The sequence below is a fragment of the Colletotrichum lupini genome, chromosome 4, assembly GCF_023278565.1.
Source record: "Colletotrichum lupini chromosome 4, complete sequence".
Lineage (NCBI taxonomy): Eukaryota > Fungi > Ascomycota > Sordariomycetes > Glomerellales > Glomerellaceae > Colletotrichum > Colletotrichum lupini.
Window position 1 is genome coordinate 2,103,556 of NC_064677.1, and position 22,837 is coordinate 2,126,392.

Consider the following 22,837-nt stretch of genomic DNA (forward strand, 5'->3'; position numbering starts at 1 on the left):
ATGCCGGTTGGAAAGTGTATGACAGCATCAAGACGCCACGACTGGCTAAGGAAGCCGTCTGCAGCTCATCGAGCACATCGATCGTGCCTCCGTCATCCGGCCTTTGGTGTAGAAGCCGTGTAATGCAAGGCATCAGTCATCATGTTAGGATCCCAAAGTTCACCAGGGAGTGGGCGTCTCGGGTGGCGCAGATTAGGTTCCGGGACCTCGAGACAGGACCCTGATGGAGCGATGACTCTGATTTCAGATGCGTCTTCGTGCATGAGGTGACAACATCTGATCCTGCAAAGCATCGTGGACGTGATGAGCTATCCACTATTTCCGGTTCAGGTGGCACCGCATCCTAAATTGATGCGAGGAAGCTGGTTCTGAAAGTCGGAGGCAGACCTCCCTACAGTTAATAAGCAGGATACACAAGAACCAGAGATGATCGCGATGAACTTGAGCTTCTCGCCTTGAACTACGCCAGGCACTGGCGATATAAATGTCGATATCAATACCACTGTCAGTTCATCCGAACCAGGAAGAGGGCCCACCTCAGCTCCCGGTGTCAGTGAATCACCATGTGTGTATTCACCTGGTATACACGGGAGGAAGCCTATATACCCCCCCTCAAGTCCAATTCCGTCACCAACGGCAGCAGGCGCCTCACAGGCCTGTGAGGTCAGGTCAAACTGCCGTTTGGCGGGATGGTTACGGGCGAGCTTGATCAACTGGCTTAGCCTACACTAGGGTCTAGGTTCGAATCCCAGCTTGAGCACCAGAGATGTAGCCCCCATTCGCCACCGGGGGGGTGAACTCTTTTGTTTTTGGTCACGTGTGATGAGTGAGGAATTCCTAAGTCTGAACTGGCTGGCGCCTTTGCTGTCGTTGTGGTAGCCGTACATCAATGGGATTCTATAGTCCTCCTCTTAGTTGTCGGTCACGTTTTAGGACCATCTACCGAGATCGTCTTGTCATTGTGGCAGAGACGACGGGAGTATCATTTGAATGTATCTGGCGCTCGCGAGGCTCCTTGCCAGGCACGATCCTCCGCGGATCTATTGACCAAGGAGTACTTCGCGGCTTATATATCCTCTCGTCCCCCGAAATGACTGTAGGCTAGCTACCCCTATCTGCCACAATTTCAAAGCGGAGAACGACCTTTGGAAAGACAAGGGATGCACATCTAAGACGAGTCAAGTCATTCCGACAAGGCAGATAGCTTGCAGAAATAAAAGACCGTCATGCGGATGATCGAAACACCATGGGCGGCTCCTTATTCTTGCACGGCGTTCAAGAGCACGCCAGTCCCTTTGTTCCCTCCGAGGTTGTTCTCTCCGAGGGAGATATGCATCCACAGGAACTACGATACCTTTAAAACGCCCAGATGCTGAAGACAGTCGCCAAAGCGTTCACTGCCGCGCTCTTCTTTTTGTCTCTCCAGGAGCAAGCCCAAAGCCAGTACAATGAGACCATCGATCCAACAGCATGGCCCCATTCAACAACTGATACGAGAAGACGTGATTTAGCGCTACAGAATCACGTCACGCCTTGCTTCGACGCAAGATTTAATGCCGCCAGGAAGCCCCGGGGAGAAAACAGCATCCATAGAAACAGACAGAGGGGACGGACTTGCCAAACTTGTCATGAGTACGGCAAGGGGTGCCGACAGTCAGATGAGAAAGACCGCGGGGCATCACTGTCTTCCGACACCTAGTCGGCCGAGATACGGATCGAAGTCTCCGCAGCTCGCCATGGAAGACTATTCCCCAGATTAAGCGTCACGACTCGTCGATCCAAAACCTAGCCATGGTGACGAAGGACCGAGTGCTGATTCAGGTATACTCTCCGTCGAGTCTCCGAGTTCAGCTAGACCAATACCAAGCCATGCTCCGTCTCGCCCACCGCCTTGTCAGTGACCACCGCCTTGTCAGTGACCAGCCCGCTGCCTGTCCTTTTGCACAAAAGGCTCAGTTGGTGGTTCACCACGACCTCCCCAAAAAGACTGGCCCAGATAAAGATACTCACTGTGAACCAACGCGTCCACACGCCTCTACACAGGACAGAGGGCAGAAGAATATCATTTCGGACCTGCGAATTCCAAAGGGAAAAAAAGAGTTGAGCGTCCATCTTCTCCCCGGAGACGCCAAGAATCGTTACTGATCTAGTACGCCATCGTCGACTCTCGTAACGCCTGCTAGAGCCAGTCCAACCCTCCATCCATGCAGTCAAGACTCTCTGCACCTGATAAGTTGATGCCTCGCAAAATATGACATTGTAGACTACGCCAGTGTTAAGAACAGAGGCGCAGACTGTTGACAGTGCAGAAATAGCGGCACAAAGAGTCACCAGGAGTCAACGTCAGTAGAGTTAGGCTTCAGCGTGCAGGGGCGGCGACAAGTAAGGATCGGCCCTGAACTCCATCATAATGGGGCATCTTTCCAAGGCGGTTTCAAAGTCTCATTCAATTGAGTTTGGCTTTAAGTGCAGTTGCGAGAGAAAGCGAAGGAATGGGAGGGTAGGCAGATCCGTTGGCACAAAGTTAGTTGCGCCGAACTTCAGATGGCCCAACTTTGGGGTAGACTTTGCAACACCCTGGCTGGCATCTTGAACACTAAATAAACTCTGCTCCTGAATCTTGTTCTTCAACAAAACAGCGACTAACGATGCAAAATATCAAAACACGTCTCGTGGAAGTCTCCAGGAGGCAAAAGTGGACACTGTGGGAATTGAACCCACGACCTTTCACAAAGGCGCGTTCCTGACGGAAGTGCGAAGCGAAAATCATACCCCTAGACCAAGCGCCCGTCGATGAAGAGTCCTTCCCAAAAGCGGGCTTATAAAGGTGCTCTGGACCCGCCCACCTGTGCCAACCAGCCGCTCTCCCGACAGTGGACCGGAGCGAGCTCCCTGACGGGGCCGGACAACAAGGCAAGGAAAGAAGAGGATCGCGCGGGGCCACGATGCGGCATCGATGACGGAATCCCTGGCCGGAAACCGCAGCACGCTGCGATCTGGTATTCCGTCACGATTGTCGAATCGTGTCGAGAAGACTTGTCGACGTGTCCTGGCTCCCGTGGACGATTCTCGGATTCCCACAGCTGACGATAGAAGACTCCACGACGGGGCTCACGATGTTTCCTTCGTCTGCACAGCGAAACGCCGAGAAATGGTGCCCAGCCAGGCTGGGTAAGGCCAGCTCGGAGGTAAGCTCAAAGACGAGCGGCTCGCCGTAGTGTACCGCATCCGCCTCCCAATGCCGCAATCGATCCCGAGAGGTGCACTCATCAATGGGCGACCATCAGCTGGGCGCCGGGACGGATGCCGATGCCTTGCACTGCTTACGTTGCTAGGTCAGCCAGGCCCCTCAGGGTTGCGGAACCAAGCAGAGCAAGCAGACGGGAATGTCGTGCGATGGTTTTCTTGACGCCGAAGTTCAACCACCCCTCACGCAGTGCGCACGCAAGGAAAAACCCCGACAGAACGCCGAACCACCTCCGGAGGGGTCTCTCGAAAGCTTGACGACAAATCTCCGCGTTCCAACCCAACGGCGCATGAGGGATTGGTTCGTGCATGCTGTAGATGGCTAGCCAGAAGCGCCCATGCCCATTGTTTATCCGCAGCTTCAAAGGCTCAATGTCTGCGGATCTGCTACGGTCCGTCTACTACCAGGCCCGGTCGTGTGTAACCGAAACAGACGATCGCCTGTCGACGGCGGATAACGATTGGAGAGCGTCGTAGAAGTGATTAGGTGATGAGAACACATAGTACACACAACCCAAGCCGCTTTCGCTTCGAATGATGGAACGGCGCGCGTATGATGGCGGTCTTGGAAGGTGGTTTGTTACCCCTCACTCAGGACCGTGATGCTTGATAGGATGCGCGCTGTTGCTGATTGTCGCGACTGCACGCTCTGCATTGCATGGGATTTTTGATCAACGCGAATTGGCTCAGCCACCTGGTCGCCAACAAGACGAGATGGATGGTAGCTCCTGGTCTAGCTGCACAGCAAGAGTGCTGTCTGCGGCCTTGGGGTTGAAGATTTGCCGGGGTCGGGTTGGACGCGGCGTTTCATCGTGCCATGGGCGGTGCTGCCAACTGAAGCGGGCGAGGGAAGCTCTCGTTCGGGTGGAGGGCAGACGAACCACGCGGCCAATGATGGGACGTCTTCAGCTTTCCCCATACATCTACTGTGTAGGTACCAGGCAAAAAAGACCACTGAGACCGACTTGGAGATGCCGAGCCAGAGGTGGCTTTCAGAGCTCCCCGAGTCTCCCTTTGCGCACCTTTGTCGCCCAGCCTCGCTGCCGTCTCGAACCTTGCCGATACCTGTCCGATATCTGACTGGCCCCAAGGAGATACTCTGGAAAGGAGGGGCATGGTATCTCGGAGAGGTGGAGGAAGTGGGAGAGGTGAGGCAAAAGGCCGCGGGAAAGAGGCACGAAAAGAGGAGATGGAGGCAGCCATCACATTCGATGAATCGATTCCATCGAACCAGCCCAGACCCAGGACTCAGCACGGCCAGACAACGGCAGACTCGCGGCAGCCGGATTCTCTTGCCTCTTTCTGACGTCCATGTACTCCATTCGCTGTGGTTTTGGTTCCCCGCCCTGACCCTAGCTGCGAGTCTGAAAGTCCCGGTCAGCCGGCGATGTATCAATGTATCGTATCGATGCATCGACGCTCTTACAAGACATAAATACAACCTCCCCTGGCCGGTTTTCCGTCGACCTGCCTTTCCACTCCATCACCCACAACAAACATCTTCATCTACCTCTTCTACAGATCTCCGAACTTCCGGATTTCCCATCTCGATTTACTTCAATATAACAACCTCCCTCCCTCCGAGCTTCAGTCTCTCGATCAACAACAACTCAAACCCTTAAATCAGTCACAATGGTATTGCTCTCTCGTCACATCCGCTCCGTTGCCCCTCTGGCCTCTCGGGGACTTTGCACGTCCTCAAAGGCATCTTTCCTCGCTGCTCGACCCGCATTCAGCCGGGCCTCCCCAGCATCCTCGACTCTCCCTCGCAAACTGCCTGGCCAACTCAATTCGATCCGCACACTAACAACTACTCGCCAAAACCAGGTCAAGGTTCTTGCAGTCCTCTACGACGGCGGTCAGCACGCCAAAGACGTGAGTTCTTTCTGTCTTCTGTCTTCTGTCTATTGCCTACTGTCTGCCATTGCCGCATCCTCCGGGCATCCACCCGCCAGGAACGTCACCATGATAGCTTCCCGGCGGAGCTTTGCCCCGCCGTTTGGCTGAGCTTAGTGCGGGGATGACGGGAAGGTGCGGGGCTCGGAGGTCGATCGCAGATACATCGGCATCCTCTCGACCCCTCCCGTCATCCACCCTCCACCCTCACCCCTCCCCCAACTTCTTGGCGATGTGCAAGCTCCGAAACTCCCAATGCGGGGTGCATGGCATCAATCCCTGAAGACATGGCATCGATCCTGCAAGACCACGATCGCTGACTTGACGATACCACAATAGGTCCCCGGCCTTTTGGGAACCACCGAGAACGAGCTCGGCATCCGCAAATGGCTCGAGGATCAGGGCCACACTCTGGTCACCACCTCGGACAAGGAGGGCGAGAACTCAAAGTTTGACCAGGAGCTCGTCGACGCCGAGATCATCATCACCACCCCGTAAGTCCCCCGAGTCACGCATTACGGACGAAGGACTAACAACCGCAGCTTCCACCCCGGCTACCTCACCGCCGAGCGCCTCGCAAAGGCAAAGAACCTCAAGCTCGCCGTCACCGCCGGCATCGGCTCCGACCACGTCGACCTCAACGCCGCCAACAAGACCAACGGCGGCGTCACCGTCGCCGAGGTCACCGGCTCCAACGTCGTCTCCGTCGCCGAGCACGTCGTCATGACCATCCTCGTCCTCATCCGCAACTTCGTCCCCGCCCACGAGCAGATCGAGCGCGGCGACTGGGACGTCGCCGCCGTCGCCAAGCAGGAGTACGACCTCGAGGGCAAGACCGTCGGCACCGTCGCCATCGGCCGCATCGGCGAGCGCGTCCTCCGCCGCCTCAAGGCCTTCGACTGCAAGGAGCTCCTCTACTACGACTACCAGCCCCTCTCCGCCGAGAAGGAGGCCGAGATCGGCTGCCGCCGCGTCGAGGACCTCGAGGAGCTCCTCGCCCAGTGCGACGTCGTCACCATCAACGCGCCCCTGCACGAGAAGACCCGCGGCCTCTTCAACAAGGACCTCATCTCCAAGATGAAGAAGGGCTCCTACCTCATCAACACCGCCCGCGGCGCCATCGTCGTCAAGGAGGACGTCGCCGACGCCCTGAAGTCGGGCCACCTCGCCGGCTACGGCGGCGACGTCTGGTTCCCCCAGCCCGCGCCCGGCGACCACTCCCTCCGCACCGCCAAGAACCCCTTCGGCGGCGGCAACGCCATGGTGCCCCACATGTCCGGCACCTCGCTCGACGCGCAGAAGCGCTACGCCGACGGCACAAAGGCCATCATCGACAGCTACCTGAGCGGTCGCGAGGACTACAAGCCCGAGGACCTCATCGTGCACAAGGGCGACTACGCCACCAAGGCGTACGGCCAGCGCGAGAAGAAGTGAGCGAGTTTTCTCTGGATGTGTCGATTGGAGTGGAAATCATACCCCAATGAAAGGTTGTGTGTGAGGGAAATCTAGCGTTTGTTTTTAGTAGTTTTTGAGCATTAGCATGAGCATTTGACTTCCAACGGAAGTCTAGGTTACCGTACATAGGAATATAACCTGATGCGATGCAACTCCGTCTCTCCCTTGGCATTGATTGGGTGATTTGTCTGGACGGCTTCAGCCGCTCGGGACTGTCTGGCGCAGAGTCTGGCGGCGCCCCTAGGTGGCAATCCAAGACCCGTTGGTAGTGGTCGTCAGGCGAAAGGAGAATGGGGTCGACCCGAGGCTCGCGGCGTGCTTCCGTCCAGCTCTCAGCATGCCATCTCTCTGCCAAAGCAGCAAGATACGGAGCTAAACTCTGCCTCTTTTGTCTTGTTGCTGCCACGCTCGCACGGTATGTATACCTTGCTCTTCACCCGAATCGTCGGGCCGGGCAGCACGTCTTCATCTCGCGGCGATTTCTAGCGCGGGCGATTTTGCCCAAGACGACTCGACTCCGCCACGTGAGCGTGATCGTGAGCCGTCATAGTCACACGTAGACGTCATCTTTTGGGAGTTGTGCTTGTACCGTTTTGTTTCTATTTCAGAAAGGCGCCGCGAGCTTGAGCCGGCAACGCTATTTCGTACGACGCTCGCTCGCTGCCATGAATCCTCCACGCTCTAGATAAAATCTTTTTGCATGCCAGAAAGCCTTGGAATTGTGAATTGAAAAAGGACTGCCACCTCGCTCCGGTGCGAGCAGCCCCAGCCGACGCCAAAACGTCTCTTTCACTTTTCGAATCCCCAAAAAAAAAAGAAACTCCTCGGAATGGGAATCCGGACCATCCCCAGCGCGCCGCCACTCACCGTACGACGGCGATATGCAAAATTAATAAACATGACCTCTCAGACAGGTACCCAGAAGCAGCAGGGGCGCGAATCGCCCAAGCCGCGACTCCTCTCTCTCTTTTTCTTTCTCTTTCTGTACCTCGCAAACCCTCACCCTCCGGGTTCGGGCGCGATCATGACCTCTTCCAAAACTGCCACCACGCCCTCTCCTCCCCCTCTTCGTACCCACGATGCCTCGCCTCCCTCTTGACAACCTGCTGATCCCGCCCGCGGATCCGCCAAAAGTACACCGGCACGCCCGCCACCACAAACAGCACCACCGTCACCGTCTGCAGCGGCTGCGCGAACACGGCGCGGCTCAGCAGAAACAGCGAAACGCAACAAAAGATAATGGGCGTCGTGATCCACGTCCGGTACGGCCTGTCGAGCTGCGGCTCGCGCACGCGCAGGATAATGAGGCCCAGCACCGTGATAAAGTAGAATGTGTACCCCGCGACGCCGTAAAACGTCAGCAGGGTGCCGAATTCGCCCACGACGATGTACGCCGCCGTCAGCAGGCCGTTGAGCACGAGGGCCCAGACGGGGGTGTAAAAGAGGCCCATGTCGTCGTCGCCGAGGGCGCGGATCAGGAGATTTGCGAGACGGCCGCGGGAGGTGCGGGATGTGGTGACGGAGTGGCCGCCGCCGCCGTTGCCGTTGCGCGACAGGCCGATGCTGCCAAAGACGGACGGGATGTAGCCCTCTTTGCCGGCAACGTACACCAGCCGCGACGAGGTAAAGGTCGACGAGTTGAGGGCGCCGAAGCAGGATGCCGAGACAACGAGGGCGAGGACGAGGGAGCCGACGGGGCCAAAGACTTTTGCGCCGAACTGGACGGCGATCGTGTTGGAGGCGTTGACGGCCGCGAGGGGGAGGACGAGAAAGTAGGCAATGTTGGCGAGGACGTAGGAGAGGATGACGAGGGGCATGGCCGTGTGGATGACGCGCGGGAGGTCGCGGCTCGGGTTGCGGAACTCGCCGACGACGTAGTTTGTCTAGATGGTCAGCGGCGCTCAGAATCTCGAGACGAAAAAACTTACATTGTCCCAGCCGTCGTAGGCCCAGAGTCCCGCGTACAGGGCGACGGCCCAGGCGGAGAGGTCGGTGGAGGTGCCCTCGAACCACTCGTGCGACTTCCACTCCATGTTGGCCTTGCCGGTGACTGTCTTGCCGGTGATGGCGACGACGATGCCAGTCACAGTAACGCCCAGCAACGCAATAAACTTGAGAAACATGAGCCAGTCGTTGACTTTTGTGCCGAGCTTGGTGGAGACGCAGTTGAGCAGGGTGACGGAGACGAGGGCGACCATGGCGACGGCCTTGTTGACCCAGGGGCTGAGGCTCTCGGCCTCGGCGCCAATGGCGGCGCGCACGAGGTACTCGCCCATGATGATGGCGATGATGGCGGCGCTGCCCGGCTTCAGCACCAGCACGGCCACCCAGGTGAAGAGGAAGCCGGCCATCTCGCCCATGATCTTGGCGAGGTAGACCTGCGCGCCGCCATTCAAGGGTATCGCGCCGCCGAGCTCCGCGTAGCTAGCCGCGCCCGTCCAGCCCAGCACGCCGGCAATGACCCAGACGACGAGCGCGGCGCCGGGCGAGCCGACCTTTGAGCTCACCTGGCTCGGGCTCGAAAAGATGCCGCTCCCTATGATGAGGCCCACGATGAGACTCAGGCCGTTGAGGTACGTGAGCGTCTTGTGCTTCTCCAAGCTGCCGCCGCCGAGTCCGCCGTTTTGTATCGCGGTCGAGGTGGGCGCGCCAATGGGTGCGTAGCCGCCTGCGCCGCCTGCGCCGGCTGTGGAGCTCAAGGGGAAGAGGTTTGCGGCGAAGTCGAAGCCCGAGGAGACGGAGTAGGAGCGGTCATGGCGGTTCGGTCTCCCTGAGGAGGCGGCCGGGTTCGCGGCGTCTAGGGGGTCTTCGGCGTCAAAGGAGAGCTTGCGGGAGGAGGATATGGAGGGACGCGAGGAGGGGAGGTCTGAGACGACAGAGTCGGCGCGGGAGGACGAGGCGAGAGAGGCGAGCTCGAGGGAGTCGCGGTGGGATTGGACATTAGCGTATGGTGGCATGGTGGTCTTTGAATCGGGGTGTCGAGGGAACACTTTCGACCTGGATTTCGTTCGAGCGTTCGGGGGTTCGGCACTGGGGCTATCGCATGTTGCAGCGGCCGATGTGGAAAAAGCAATGGAGTGTACGTGATCGAGTGCCCTCGATTGTGGGTATCAGAGTAGTGGTGTCTTTTTCGAATTTCGTGACGTCGTTGGCATATACGTTTCGTTTAAAGGAGTCGTGACAAAGTTGCGCCGGGCCCGTCTGTTGCGCTCTCTCTCCAGGGCTCTCTATACCCACTTCCCTACACGCGGAAACCGAAACAGACTATTGATCCAGGGGGAAAGAAGCGGAGAGGAAAGGAAACATCCAACTAGTAGCTGTATGCTTGACTGTGGTTGATGTCCGAATACGTTTGGCCAACGGAACAAATGGGGGCTGGGTGAGGAGATGTGGTGGCCGGGGTCGTATGTATCGGTAGAAAGTGTAGTCACTGGCGAAGGGAGTTGTGCGGATTAAGGTTGAGGCGGATGAACAAAGGAGGGAAGAAGGAAAGATTGAGTTGCGCCGAGAACAAGGTGGCATCCAGATGCAACAATGGCCCCTGGGTGTCTGGGTTGTGGACGGCAGACTCAAGGGTTCCAGTGACGAACTATCGAGTCAAGTCAAGCATCAGCCAAGTCACTTTTGCCTTTCATACGCAGTAGTACCTACGGTATCTGCAGATGTATCTTTTGATTCAAAGAGGGCAGTTTTACTGCAATTTGGCTGGGCTTCCAGATTGTTGACTTTCCCACAGCCAGCAGTGCAGCACCACAGCAGCTGTTTCGCATCCGCACGGGCCCACGAGCAAAAAGTACGCGGATCAACCCTTGATTGGCCCCCCATCGAGATCCGCGGCACGGGCAGAGCGAATCACATCTTGGCGCCTGCCACCGGTTTAAGAGTGTGGGGCGCAAAGACTTAAGGACAGGGGGCCTCCCCTTAGCGAGCGTGAACAAGCAAAGCCGAAATCCTTTGAGCCGCTCCAGGACGAAAGAAAAAGCCACCAAAGCCCACTGACCGCAGCGCCAGGGGGGGAAGGGAAGCTCAAGGGATAGTGGGGCAAAGAGGCGCTTGAAGAGCTGAAAGCCTCCGACAGACGGGAGCACAAGGGAAAAAGGAAGCTCGGATCCGTGTCGCCGTCCCACCTGCAATACGCGGGAAACCCATCACCACCACGTCCGACGGCAACACCACCCACCACCGCCGCCCACGATGCCGCTCGACGACTACGCCTCCGCGGTAGGCGGCGGCCTCAAGCTCAAGGGCGCCAAAGTGACCAAACCGAAAAAGAAGAAGAGACGCGACAAGACCGACCTCGAAAAGAACCTCGAGACGGGCGACCAAGGCGGCAGCAGCAGCAGCACTGCGCTGGTGAAGCACCGGGAAGAACCCGCCGGCGACTCGAAATCCAAGTCGAAAAAGAAGGGCGAGGACCCTGACGAGGACCGGGACAACGACGATGACGACGAGGGCAGCGGCCGGGTCGTGCAAAAGACGGAGGCGGAGAAGCGGTATGAGGAGAGGAAGCGCAAGAGGGTATGTCTTTTCTTTTCTTCCTCTCCGTTTCTTGCAGGGCAGGATTCGCCTCGTTGCCATCTTTCGATCGCTACTCTGACATCTTGTCCCAAACACAGCTCCTCGAACTCGCAGAATCGTCAAGCTCCCGCCCCGAGCTCCTCAAGACGCACAAGGAACGCGTCGAGGAGCTGAATACGTACTTGTCCAAGCTGAGTGAGCATCACGATATGCCCAAGATTGGGCCTGGTTAAGACTTGCTCCGTGGTGACGGCTCGTCAAGAGGGCTCGTCAAGAGGGCTCGTCAAGGAGGCCCTCGAGCAAAGCGGAAGAGGAGGGGGTTGTTTTGTCGGTTGGGATCATTTCGCTTCTTGGATGGATTGGATGGAAAGAGGTAATGGAGTTTTTGATTTCGGCGTTATTGTATACCCTTTCCAAAGTCTGGGAAATCGAAAACATATTCATCACCTTCGCGTTGCTGGTGCTGGTGCTGGTGCTGCCATCCTGCCACGGAGCTCCCCTCCCTTGATGCAGAGAGATGACACCGCGAAAACAAGCAAGACATCAAGCAAAACAAGGTAGATGGCCCATCTGAACACCTGACGCCCGATACCTACCCAAGACTACGTTGGAATGCGGGCAGTCCCGCAATCAAACACGGTAGGCGAAAACAATCTAGCTCTCGAACGTGTCAAGGAATGCGGGCATCATGTCTCAACCCAAACGTGTGTGTCAAATGATTTGTTTTCATTCTTTTTTGCACAAAATTCTTCAGTGTTGTTTGTTTCTCGAGTTCCTTTGGGTCTGCCAAGGAACTGTACTAACATTTCAGGTTTCCCCATCGTGATGATGGCCTGTTTTCTTCCGCTTCCGAATTCTTCCCCCTCGCTCCTCCTCCTCCTCTGCCACCCCTAGACCAAGATGTTTCTCAGTGTGTCTCCCATTCTATTATCCCCTCCTATCCAAAAATCAAATGTCGGCGCCAAGGCCGCGCGTAGTCTATGTATCGTTGTGTCGATTGTTGTGCTGTGCCCACCAGTTTTGTATGCAAGGAGTGAATAGACCGTTAGATGTCGTAAGTAAGTTGTGATGCTGATGTGTATGTGTGTGCCGCCCGACCAACCAAAACCCGCTGCCCAAAAAAAGGAATGGATTAAATATTTAAACAGAAAGTTCATCAACGTGGACGGTGAACGTTGTACACGTTCGAGTGGTGCTAGATGCTGTCCTAGTCTACAGCAACAGCATGGCGCCGGCTACAAACGCGGCGAGACCAATGGGCAGGACGGAGACGCTGCCGATGGGGACGGCGACGTTTTGCAGACCGCCACTGCCACCGCTGCCGCTGGAACCGGCCGAGGTGGCGGCGGGTTCGGGGTCGACGGCGACAAAGGACGTGGCGGTCACGAGGACAACGTCGCCGTTGGAGGCGGTCGACGTAAAGGTGGACTTGACCTCGCTGAACGAGGTGGTCCGGGGCGTGCTGCGCGTAGTGGTGGTGCCTTGGCGGGTAGTGCCTGATGTTTTGTTAGCGACTTGATGCAATCGGATGGATGAAATGACGAGTCACGAGGCCAAAAAGATCATCTACCAAACCCTCAACTCCAGGCTAACATGAATCGAGCGCTACAAAACCAACATACCAGATACAGACACAGTCGACGAAGCGGAGGACACCGTGGGGGACGAGGTCACGACCGTAGTAGTCTCAGAAGAAGGGGAAGCAGACGTACCCGGCGCGGACGCACTCGAAGACCCCGGGGAGGCCGTGGTGGGAGCGGACGAGGGGGCAGAAGAAGGGGGAGAGGGAGAAGAAGAGGAAGGAGACCCACTGGTCGTCGGAGGAGACTCAGTAGAGACGGTGGACGGCCCAACAGGAGTAGAAGAGGGAGATGCTTGCTGCGACTCCGATTGAGACGTACCAGAAGAAGGGGCTGCTGCTGAAGTCTGCTGCGTCGTGGGGGTGCTCGAGGCGGCGGGTTGTTGCGATGACTGCTGGGGCGTGGTCTGCGCTGCCGAAGTCTGTTGCGGCGTGCTAGAGGACTGCCGAACCTCTGCGGAGGAGGACGCCGGGGGAGCAGCGGAGGAGGTGGCCGGAGTAGACGGCGTTGGGGTCGGAGTCGGGGTCGGGGTGTTACTGGCCGGCGGCGCGGACGAGGCAGACGGCGTGGAAGATTCCGAGGCGGAGGGCGTGGGAGTGGCAGCGGGAGCAGCGCTCGAGGTGCCATTGTCCTGACGCTTCTCTAGCTGACCGAGAGCAGAAGCCAGCTCGGCGTCGTCCGCCTGGAAGGCAGCAATGGCTTCCTTGTCCGAGGCATAGACGCCATCCTGGTAGCGGTCGGGGAAGTAGGCGTGCAGGAGCCTGTGAATGAGATCCACTTTGGCGGCGTCCTTGACCTCGCCCTCTGCCACCAGGACCTGTTCCTGATGATCTCTCGTGCAAGGTCGTGCCCGGTGACCAATGGCCGAGGCGAGACTGAGGGTCATCAAGCCGCACACCAAGACGGTGAGCAGAAGACGGCGTGCAGCAGTCATTTTGTTTGGCGTCCTGGATGATGGCGATGTCGTCGTGGTCCCCTTCTGGTTGACAACAGGCAGCAATCCCTCTTCAAGGTGGTGGTCGTACTTTGTGTCGAAAGTCATGGTGGCGAGATGTGTGAGGTGCTCCCGGGTTGTTTATAGACAGGACCAAGAGGCCAGGAAGGTTACAAACACCCAAGACGGCAGGACGGAAACGACAGTTGGATGGACGCGGAAGTAGGTGTGCAGGGGACCAAGTGTGAAGTTACACACAGCGAGTGAGGGTCTGTCTAGCGTCCCGGCTGCAGCAAAAGGCGGCGAAAGATGTAAGAGAGGGGGGAAAGATCCAATGGCCCAACAAGTTCAAAGAGAAGGCTTGCAGGTATTGTATAGGTCGCAAGCGGCCTCCGTTTCTGATGTGAAGAAGAGGGGCGAGAGGCGATCTAAAAGGTTGGATGAGCGGTGGTACCTGGCCGGCCGAAACCCTCTTGTCTGGTGGGTGGTTGGGGGTGAGGCCAAGGATGGAGTTTTCTGCGTAGTGAGACCCGTCGAGCTAACAGCTTTTGGGATGTGAGGGTCGGCTTGAGGCACGCCGCGCGCTTCTTTTGCGGTCCCCGGGGTTCGGTATCAAAAGCAAAGAAAAAACCTTGCTGCTGAATGTTTATCGTTTGAGAATGGACGGAACCGGGAAACTACTGCGTACCCGTCCAATGGGTGGAAGCTGACACTGGACGATAGGTATGTGTGTAGATTGTTGCGCAGTCCCGCCAATTTCACGAGCCTGAGACTTGGCTTGGAATGTGAACAAACTCTGAACAGTCGGGGTGACGAGAATCTACCGTGTTGTAGGTGGCGATGGACAACAGCAAAGGCGAGCGAGCGTCGTAGCAGAACAGTGACCGAAGGATGATCAGATGAGAACTGGAAAAGCGAGCGAGCAAAGGGGATTGGCGTTTAAACCTGTTGAAGATCGTCCCAGGCAGAATGCACATCGGCGTCGCCCAGTCGGCTGGGGGCAACACATCTTTGTGCATATAAAGATTCCCTGTTTCGCCGCCCCGACGACGTACCCCTGTCCTGTCGGCCCAACTCGAGCTATCCGTCCCATTGCTTCCATGGATACGTTCTAGCTGCGTAGCTCTCTGTCAGTATGGATAGAGTGACGAACCGAGCCCCGGTCGACAGGCTCAGTGTAACCCTCTCCGCCGTGAACCAAACCGAGCTTCCCATTTCATCAGTCCGTCCCCATCTTGCATCGCTATCGCTCGTCACTGGTGTCCATCGCGTCTGCGGCGTGCCGGGACAGCCTCTGGAGACTGGAGTCTGCAGCAGCTCGCACAGGGATCGTCAGGCGCAGCGTCCATCCTCGGCTCCAGTCGATATTGAATAATATTTTGCTGATTCTGTCCCAATTTTGGCCGGGAATGTCAAAAGCCCATTAATTCCTCCGGGCGTGGCCTCTGCGCTAGGCAATGTCTTTCCGTTCCCTGATATCCACTGGCCCCAAAGCCACTTGGCTCATGTTTTTTTCTCAGGAGTCGCCCGGTGCTGCCGTCGAGTGGATTGTGACATCACCAATAGCATCAGACCAGCGGCGTCTCGTATCGTCTCCGAACCCATCGTCAGTCTGATTCATTGTCCCACACTTTGCACATACCACGTACAGAAGTGCAGAGAGACGTACGTGGGCTACGCTACGCCGCGATACGAGTCGTCTGGTGTCTGCCAACTTCAGATGCCCCGCGATGGTGCCGCACTCGGTGACTTTCGCGCCATCCACACATGCAAGACTCTTGGTGATCAGTCAGACCATGGGGGTTTCTCGTCCAATTGCCTCCATCCTCGCATCGTTGGCTGCTGGGAGGGGAAGGGGGAGCTGACTGTCGGGGCCTGCACCCAGCCGCCCTAGCGAGTGCCCGGGGGGGTCTTGGAAACTCGGTGCGGTGTGCTGCAGCATCTTTGCGACATCCACCACGCTGGCACTGCATGCAGGTCGATTACGAACCCACTGCCGGTCCGGTCAGCTTTGCAGGCATGGTGTCGTGTCTCAAGGGAGCTGATAAGACTATTTTTGCTTTTGGCTTGCCTCTCCCGTCAATAGAGCCTCATTATCACTCCCTCTGCGTCTGTCTGTGGTCCGTCTGTCGATAGAGCCTCTTTGCATAAGAGAGCCATCTCCCCTGAGCTTCGTCGCGCCTGAATCTGGTGTGGAACACGTCAAACGGCGAGGTGCAACTGTACAACGTGTGGGCTCACGCATCCGTCTGATTTGATGGTCTTTTGTCCTAGCTGGTACGGGAGGTGGCTGTGATGGTCGCCGTTTGGAGCGTTGCGCACCTGAAGCCGCCCGTATGGTTTCTTAGCCCGTCTGACCCGTTTGACGTTCTGTTTGCGTGCGTTTGAAACAGCGAGCCATCACCTATCACTGATCAGACCGACAGATGGGGCTCGTCCTATTCGCGGTGAATACTCCGTAGTCGCTGTCCGCAATCGAGTGACTGATCGACTCGTATTTTGACTTTTTTTCTGCCCAGCGTCCGGTTTGGGGGAGCGGCCCAGTGCAGCTGTCTCTCCAGCATGTCCCCAGTCCCTGCCAGCCAATCCTCGACCCGCTGCAGGGACCAGGTGATACGAGATGCGGCCCTCATCCTCGAGACTCTCGAATGACGGGTGCTGGGGCGGTCGGGCAGCCGAGTGCCGGGGCCTCGACCCTTTTTTCGCACTCGTCGATGCCGACGCAGGCTTCGTGGCCCGCTAGAGCATCCGGATGCTAGCGGGAGGCGAGGAGGCTGAGGCAGATGTGCCAACTCGCTATTCGTACGTTTGACGGGCACTGACGGGACAAAATGAAGATGGTGGCGTCCGGATTGGGAAACGGTCAGCGGTGCCCCACGATCTGGTGGTTTGTGGCTTGCCTGTTGATTCTCCGATTGATTGTTATTTTTGGCAGTTTTAGTAGCAGTGCTTCAGCAGTACACTAGGCTGGCGACGCCCAACAAGTGTGAGCATCAAATGCGATGTCGACGATCTGGCGATGCTGCAGACCGACGTTGAGCTGCGAACAGCACCCACTTGGGATGACCCAATTTTGGCCTGGAGACTGGAGACGTCGGTTATGTCAGAAGTCCACCATATCGCAACGTCGCAACCTGGCTTTCTCTCGCAGGTGGACTACATGTGCATCATCGTGAGGTCGCGAGCAGCAGATTGATAGAGCCTGGCGTCACCACAAGTCCACCACAGCATGTCCGAGTCGACGGGCACCAGGCTGGCACGGCTGGCACGGCTGGCGGCTGGCCTGACGGGTCCAATTGACTTTTTCATCTCGTGAAGGGCTGAAGGCTGATTCCGCCCTGGCTTGGCCTGTGCCGTGTCGCGCGTGTGTCTTGTTTGTGGTTGAGATTACTTAAGAATGACACTGCGACGTCCACATTGCTCTTTTCTCGAGGCGTCAGGCCAGGCCATGCCTGCAGGAATCTGGCAATGTCCGCCGCATAGAGGCTCTCGAATGGAGGCTACCATGGTTGAGTGTCGGGAAATAAGGTCACCGACGTCTGGGATCACGTCTGGAACGTCCCTGGGGTGGGCGTGTTTGATGATGGCGAGCTTGATCGCGGTGTGTCTCTCGTCAGCCTCCTCTTCAGACTTGTGGAAGAAAGATGGTCGACGGCTTCTGATTCTTGACTTCGGTCCCGGACGGGAGACATCCTGAGGTTCCTTACCTTAGAGGCCGAGTACATGGCTGCAAGTACCTTAGGTAAGCTGCCGTTCGGTACCCGGAAGACACGCCCGAGTGCCCCGCCAAGAGAACCTCTGCGGCATCAGGCTCAGCCACAGGAGGTGACAGGCTGTGTTGTTTGGCCCTGTGGCTCGTGCGTCTTGTGAAATCCGGTGGGATCTGTCTGCTGTCTGTCACTGCCATCCACTACGTGCTGACTGTCGCTGTTGTCACCCGCTGTCCACTCGCGTTGGCGCATTCCTCCCTGGCGCCGCGCGGCTGATGGACCGCTTTCCCAACAGAGACTGCTAGCAGACAGCCCACTAACCCAGCCAGCCCAGTCTCGCAGATGACAACACAGCTGCCAATTCGCATCTTTCATGTGATGGAGCTCCCCACAACCGCCGCCTCGCCGTCAACTTGTTCCCCAGCCTCTGACACCCGTGGCCTGACGTGAAAGAAACACCATCATCGTAGCGACGCCCCAATCACCCTGCGACAGCCCACGGCACCCGTCTCGCTCAATTCCATGTTACCCAGCATCGCCAACACAGTGATTCCCAATCCCCAGTAACCGAATGCTGGCACTCGTCACCAATGCGATAGCTCCGCCATGCCCGCGCATCTCGAACCGAACGCTCTCTTCGGCCACGATACAGAAGCAAACGATGAAATCCGATCTCTCAGCCGCTCCCCGCATCCCTATCACCACCTCAATACCGAGCTCCCTCATCCTGCCCACCGTCTAGTCTATAAGCCTCCCAATGCCGCACCGACGCCGCCGAGGACATCATCAACAGACTCTAGCCGAACCCCATCTCCCTTTCCATCGTTCGCCAAGGACTCTTCGCAGGGTAGCGACAGCGGCACCGAAGCCGACGATGAGCACTTTCTCAAGGGGCTGCCGGCGCCCAAGGTCCGCCTGCACAAGGGACTAAGGGGGCAAAACGAGGTGCTCTCGGGCTCGTCGACGCCCTTCTTCTCTCCAGACCAGGAAGAAGATGCCTTGCGCAAGCAGAAGGAAAAGGAGGATCGGAAAGAGGCCCGCAGGTTCCTCAACGATCGCAACTACCGCCGCACAAAGGAGCTCATCCGGCGCGTGTCAGAGTTCATCATTGTGGGCTCGCTCTTCGCTGTGGTTCGCTCAAATCCGTTGGTGAAGCCACTCTTCACCGCGTGGATCAGAGGTATGTCACGTCCAGTCCGACGTTGGAACTGCAGCTCACATGTTCAGAACTGCGCTTCCCAGCCACGCTCATCACCTCTCTCATGATCCTCTACCCGGTCCGACTCTTCGCATGGTCAACCCGCCATAGGGCCTCGTCAAAAAAGCCAGCCATTGCCGTGCCCACCGTCTTTGACCCTGCGCCCATTCTGTATCCTCCGTCTGTGACGCTCCTCGTGGCGTTATTAATATCCCCCGACAACCAGGCGGTCATCCTTACAAACATTATTCTGAGCATTTCTTCGATACCCAAATACTTAATCCCGACGGCTCGCGCTCACGAAGCCATTAACCCCCTGCAATGGGTTCTAACCTGCGTTCCCATGTGGCTTTCGCAGCAACACCCGGAAGCGACACTATCTAGACCGAGCATCAGCCCGGAGACGGCTGTTCTCCTGTACCCGCTGCACCAGACGCTGCTCGAAGTGCTGCACTATCTTACTACGACGAGCCTGCTCACGGCTGAGCTGCAGCTGCTCTCCATCGCCTTGATCAACGTGCTCCTCCTCGCCCACTCGCCACAGGCCACCATTCTCCAAGCGCTGCTCTGGGGAGGCGGCGTGGGCGTGCTCGTCGTCTGCGGTCCGGTGATTCGATGGGGCATCGCCTTGGCTAGGGTTCCGAGGCTGCGCTTCAGGCGCGTTGGGACCCCGTCAAAGAAGTCATCCGTCTTTGGGTTTCTCTCCGAGGGGCTCTCTATGCGGCGCTTCAAGCACGAGCTGCTGGGCTCATCACTGGAGGAGTCGGCATCTGAACTGGGCGATTCCGAAGAGGAAATCATCAACGGACCCTTTGCGAAACCCACGAGAGTCCGGACGTTTGGCATGGCCGATATGCCCTCCCGAGGAGAGCGCAAGATGAGCGCCTCTCCTGATGGCAAAGCCCCAGCATCACCAAACGGGTTCGCCGCTGAGCGACGCAACACGTTTCCGTATGCTTTGCAGCGGCCGCGGCGGTCCCTGACACACACATCAGCAGGCCGAAGGAAACGCACCGCGTCGACCACCGTCCGCTCCTTCTTCAAGCTGACGGAGGCGCAAGCCACCATGAGGAAATGGTCGTACGCAACATATGTCTACACTTGCATTGTGCTCATCATCTTGGTGCCTGTGCGAGAATACATTGGTCGCCATGCGCTGCTGGGTAACGAGCCCGTCGGCTGGGCACTGGGATATCTCTTTGGCGAGCTGCCGTGGTTCAGGTTCAAAGTGGTTGAAGCGAACCTCGAGAGATGGATCTGTCTGCCTGCACGCCTGAGCGAGGACGTTGCAAAGGCGTCCTGCCACCAGGGGTGGGTGCAGCACATTCGGCTGGCCGACTTTGGCGAAGCCAACACGCGGCTCCTGATGGCAGCGTACTGGCTTGCCATTGTCATTGTCGGCTTGACCGTGGTCATTCGCCTGGACCCCAAGTACGAAGTGGACACGAGGCGAAAGGTCTTCCACTTCATGATGGTTGGCATGTTCCTCCCTGCAACCTTTATCGACCCCGTCTTTGCGGCTTTGGCACTATCGCTTGTCCTCGCCATCTTCCTCATTCTCGACCTCCTGCGGGCGAGTCAGCTCCCGCCGCTGTCCCGGCCCATCGCCTCGTTCCTCACGCCGTACGTGGATGGCAGAGACCACAAGGGGCCCGTCGTCATCTCCCATCTGTTTCTGCTCATCGGCTGCGCCATCCCTCTCTGGCTGTCCCTCGCCACCCTTCCGCGCTCCGGCAGCGGCTACTTAACTGGGTGGGAGGTGCCGACGCGCGAAGTCAGCATGGTGGCGGGCGTCATTTGCGTCGGTCTCGGCGATGCTGCCGCGTCTCTTATTGGCAGGCGGTACGGGCACAGGAAATGGGTCTGGGGCGGCGGCAAGAGTCTCGAGGGCAGCGTCGCGTTCGCGGTGGCCGTGTTCCTTGGGCTAATGGCGGCAACGACCTGGCTTCGGGTTGGCAGGTGGCCCGTCGCGGCGGAGCAGCATGTGGCGTGGCCCACGTCGGCGCGGAACGCCGGCTTTTGCGCCAGCATGGCAAGCTTGACGGAGGCGGTCTTGACCGGCGGAAACGATAACGTTATTGTGCCGGTGGTCCTCTGGACGTGTGTTAAAAGCATCGGGGTGTAGGGGTGTGACATGGGACTGGCGTTTTCAGGGGGGCCAGGGTTTCACGAGATGGGTTTCTTTTACAAAATACTCCTAGAACATGGGGGATCATGATTATGAATGTAACGCCTCGGTTCGCCTGTCTATGTGCCGTGCGATTTTCGTGAATCGGTTCGGGGAAGCTACAGATGCTAGGTTTCGCCACTATGCTTTCGCCTCCCGAATGCGCTAAATGTACAATGATTTATAGAAATGTCGAAGTCGACTCAGGACATCAAGTCCTCGAGGATGGCCTCCAGCTCTTCTCGCCTGAAGGGGATACTCAAGAGCTCCGTGCCGAGGGCGTCTTTCCTGCTCTCAATGATTTGATGGTCGTGGAATCTGTCTTGTCAGTCTCTGCTTCAAATGTGCACCCGATAGAATGAGAGAAAAGGGGGTATAATGGGGGGCATACTCCTTCAGCAGCGTCCGGAACGCCATCTCGGAACTGCAGATGAAATCCTCCACGGCCTTGTTATACACCATCCGGTATTCAACACCCGTATTCTCCGCCCCATACTGTTGTCCACCGTCATCGTCCATGGCGGACAGGACCTCGATGACGAGCAGCTCGAACAGCTTCTTTGCGTTCTCGGGCAACGAGCGGAGCACAAAGACGACGCCCTCTCTGCCGTTGACGCGCCGGGCTTTGCGGCCGAGGAGTTCGTGGACCTCGTCTACGGGGTCGAGCTCGACGTCCTGTAGGGGTTGGAGGGTTGTGGCGTCGTGGAATAAGAAGTTGAAGGATGTGCGCTGGGCGGCGTCCCAGAGGAGGGGGAAGGAGGGCGTGTCTGCTGTTGCGACGAGGCGGATCTGGGGCAGGGCGGCGAGTTGGGAGAGGAGTTGTTGGGTTGTTTGTTTGCGGAGGGGGTGGGCGTCTATGGAGTGGAGGAGGATCGTTATCGGTCGGCTGTGTGATGATGAGGCGAGGGCCGAGGAGAGGGCCTGGACCATGGCCGTCGTCTGGGCGGGCAGTTTCAGCGCCGGATCGAGCGCCGCGGCGACGGTGGAAAAGACTTCTCGGGCCGTCAGAGAGCGCACGTGGCCGTTGACCACGACGATGGGCGCCTCCGGGTCCGCGGCGTAGAGGTGCGCCGCCAGCTTGGCGACGAGGCTGCGTTTGGAGCCCTGGCCGTAGAGGCAGAGGCTGAAGCCCTGGGCGAGCTCGAAGCGCCACTGCGGAAAAGAGGACTCGTGCAGGGACTCGAGGTAGGCGAGGTCGTCTGCGTGGGGGTCTTTGTTTTGTAAGGCGTCCTCGCGGCGGAGGTCAAAGTACTCTTCGTGCGTGAGGAGGTCGAGGGAGGCGAGGGTGTTGTGGGACGTCTTTGCGCGGCCGGGCTTGTTCTGCTCAAAGTAGATTTCGTGGGGGGGCAGCTCGCGGGGCGGGGTTGGCGATTTGGGCGGTGGGAGTTTGCGTGGACGGCCGCGGCGGCGGGGGGTTGCTGCCGATGGTGTGTCTGGTTCGGGGGGTTGTGACGCTGATGCTGGTGCTGATGCTGTGGATGGTTTCGTCGCCGATGTCGTCGTCTTTGCTCTTGGTGTCCTCCGTTCCTCGGCTTCCTCGTCTTCCTCCTCCTCGCTTGACTCGTAAATCTCGCGCGCGAGACCCTCGTCCCCGTCGCTGTCCTCGTCGGCGACGATGCTCTGGATCAGAGCCCTGGCGCTCTTCCTCCGTGCGGAACGGTCAGCGGCCTGGCGCCTCCGCGGTGTGATGGCGGCCTTGACGGGCGTCACCAGCGTGTTCACCTGGCGCAGCTTCGAGGGCGTGACGGCGCCGCTGGCTTGCGGCGTTGCTGGTTTCGGCGGGCGGCCTCGTTTCTTTCTCGGGGTCTGTTCCTCGTGTTCGGAATCGGGGTCTCCTGCTGCTGCTGCTGCTGCTGAAACCTCACCATCAGCGGCATCAGCGGCATCGCTGTCAGAAGGCACTTCGTAAGGGTCCGCTGCCTGGCGTCTCCGCTTCGAGGGGGTCCCGTTGATGGGCTCGTCGTCGGCTCCGTCGTGCAGCTGCTGGCGGGAGCGCTTCTGGCTCAGTCTGCTGCTCGGGGAATCGCCCACGTCCGCCTCTTGTGGTCTTTTCCTGGACATATGTTGCTTCTATTGGTTTCTTGTCGTTAATTTTGCTGATCATACAGTTCGATGGCGTGGGTGGTCGTCAAT

The 22,837-nt window shown here is 58.0% G+C and overlaps 11 protein-coding genes and 1 non-coding gene across 12 annotated transcripts; 5 read left to right on the forward strand and 7 right to left on the reverse strand.

Moving 5' to 3' along the window:
* Positions 1-1,246: 1,246 nt before the first annotated feature.
* Positions 1,247-3,175, forward strand: CLUP02_07779 (uncharacterized protein; the record flags this gene model as incomplete). Its single annotated transcript, XM_049286772.1, has 9 exons — positions 1,247-1,312; positions 1,379-1,625; positions 1,700-2,106; positions 2,184-2,233; positions 2,310-2,431; positions 2,525-2,560; positions 2,640-2,752; positions 2,860-3,044; positions 3,097-3,175. The coding sequence occupies 9 exons, from the start codon at positions 1,247-1,249 to the stop codon at positions 3,173-3,175; spliced, it is 1,305 nt and encodes a 434-aa protein (XP_049143915.1).
* CLUP02_tRNA137 lies at positions 2,697-2,789 on the reverse strand. Its single transcript has one exon. It is a non-coding gene; the product is annotated as a tRNA-Ala (tRNA).
* Positions 3,176-3,979: 804 nt separating the features above from the next.
* CLUP02_07780 (uncharacterized protein) lies at positions 3,980-4,660 on the reverse strand (the record flags this gene model as incomplete). Its single annotated transcript, XM_049286773.1, has 1 exon — positions 3,980-4,660. The coding sequence occupies one exon, from the start codon at positions 4,658-4,660 to the stop codon at positions 3,980-3,982; it is 681 nt and encodes a 226-aa protein (XP_049143916.1).
* A 218-nt stretch (positions 4,661-4,878) lies between these two features.
* Positions 4,879-7,157, forward strand: CLUP02_07781 (D-isomer specific 2-hydroxyacid dehydrogenase; the record flags this gene model as incomplete). Its single annotated transcript, XM_049286774.1, has 6 exons — positions 4,879-5,121; positions 5,219-5,404; positions 5,482-5,636; positions 5,685-6,572; positions 6,825-7,012; positions 7,084-7,157. 6 exons carry the CDS (start codon positions 4,879-4,881, stop codon positions 7,155-7,157), a joined length of 1,734 nt encoding a protein of 577 aa, XP_049143917.1.
* Positions 7,158-7,619: 462 nt separating this feature from the next.
* Positions 7,620-10,746, reverse strand: CLUP02_07782 (amino acid permease; the record flags this gene model as incomplete). Its single annotated transcript, XM_049286775.1, has 8 exons — positions 7,620-8,480; positions 8,526-9,693; positions 9,835-9,972; positions 10,029-10,186; positions 10,249-10,322; positions 10,405-10,463; positions 10,534-10,666; positions 10,725-10,746. 8 exons carry the CDS (start codon positions 10,744-10,746, stop codon positions 7,620-7,622), a joined length of 2,613 nt encoding a protein of 870 aa, XP_049143918.1.
* Positions 10,747-10,791: 45 nt separating this feature from the next.
* CLUP02_07783 (uncharacterized protein) lies at positions 10,792-12,152 on the forward strand (the record flags this gene model as incomplete). The annotated part of the gene is made up of 5 exons (XM_049286776.1): positions 10,792-11,115; positions 11,214-11,310; positions 11,378-11,672; positions 11,927-12,025; positions 12,134-12,152. The coding sequence occupies 5 exons, from the start codon at positions 10,792-10,794 to the stop codon at positions 12,150-12,152; spliced, it is 834 nt and encodes a 277-aa protein (XP_049143919.1).
* A 175-nt stretch (positions 12,153-12,327) lies between these two features.
* Positions 12,328-13,737, reverse strand: CLUP02_07784 (uncharacterized protein; the record flags this gene model as incomplete). Its single annotated transcript, XM_049286777.1, has 2 exons — positions 12,328-12,611; positions 12,738-13,737. The coding sequence occupies 2 exons, from the start codon at positions 13,735-13,737 to the stop codon at positions 12,328-12,330; spliced, it is 1,284 nt and encodes a 427-aa protein (XP_049143920.1).
* Positions 13,738-13,770: 33 nt separating this feature from the next.
* CLUP02_07785 (uncharacterized protein) lies at positions 13,771-14,722 on the reverse strand (the record flags this gene model as incomplete). The annotated part of the gene is made up of 5 exons (XM_049286778.1): positions 13,771-13,900; positions 13,974-14,167; positions 14,318-14,449; positions 14,575-14,623; positions 14,685-14,722. 5 exons carry the CDS (start codon positions 14,720-14,722, stop codon positions 13,771-13,773), a joined length of 543 nt encoding a protein of 180 aa, XP_049143921.1.
* Positions 14,723-14,764: 42 nt separating this feature from the next.
* On the forward strand, positions 14,765-15,882 carry CLUP02_07786 (uncharacterized protein; the record flags this gene model as incomplete). The annotated part of the gene is made up of 5 exons (XM_049286779.1): positions 14,765-14,989; positions 15,084-15,172; positions 15,196-15,496; positions 15,607-15,742; positions 15,800-15,882. 5 exons carry the CDS (start codon positions 14,765-14,767, stop codon positions 15,880-15,882), a joined length of 834 nt encoding a protein of 277 aa, XP_049143922.1.
* A 903-nt stretch (positions 15,883-16,785) lies between these two features.
* Positions 16,786-17,354, reverse strand: CLUP02_07787 (uncharacterized protein; the record flags this gene model as incomplete). The annotated part of the gene is made up of 3 exons (XM_049286780.1): positions 16,786-16,977; positions 17,179-17,259; positions 17,337-17,354. 3 exons carry the CDS (start codon positions 17,352-17,354, stop codon positions 16,786-16,788), a joined length of 291 nt encoding a protein of 96 aa, XP_049143923.1.
* A 591-nt stretch (positions 17,355-17,945) lies between these two features.
* Positions 17,946-20,662, forward strand: CLUP02_07788 (cytidylyltransferase; the record flags this gene model as incomplete). Its single annotated transcript, XM_049286781.1, has 2 exons — positions 17,946-18,519; positions 18,567-20,662. 2 exons carry the CDS (start codon positions 17,946-17,948, stop codon positions 20,660-20,662), a joined length of 2,670 nt encoding a protein of 889 aa, XP_049143924.1.
* Positions 20,663-20,907: 245 nt separating this feature from the next.
* CLUP02_07789 (origin recognition complex subunit 2) lies at positions 20,908-22,765 on the reverse strand (the record flags this gene model as incomplete). Its single annotated transcript, XM_049286782.1, has 2 exons — positions 20,908-21,022; positions 21,096-22,765. The coding sequence occupies 2 exons, from the start codon at positions 22,763-22,765 to the stop codon at positions 20,908-20,910; spliced, it is 1,785 nt and encodes a 594-aa protein (XP_049143925.1).
* Between the last annotated feature and the right edge of the window lie 72 nt (positions 22,766-22,837).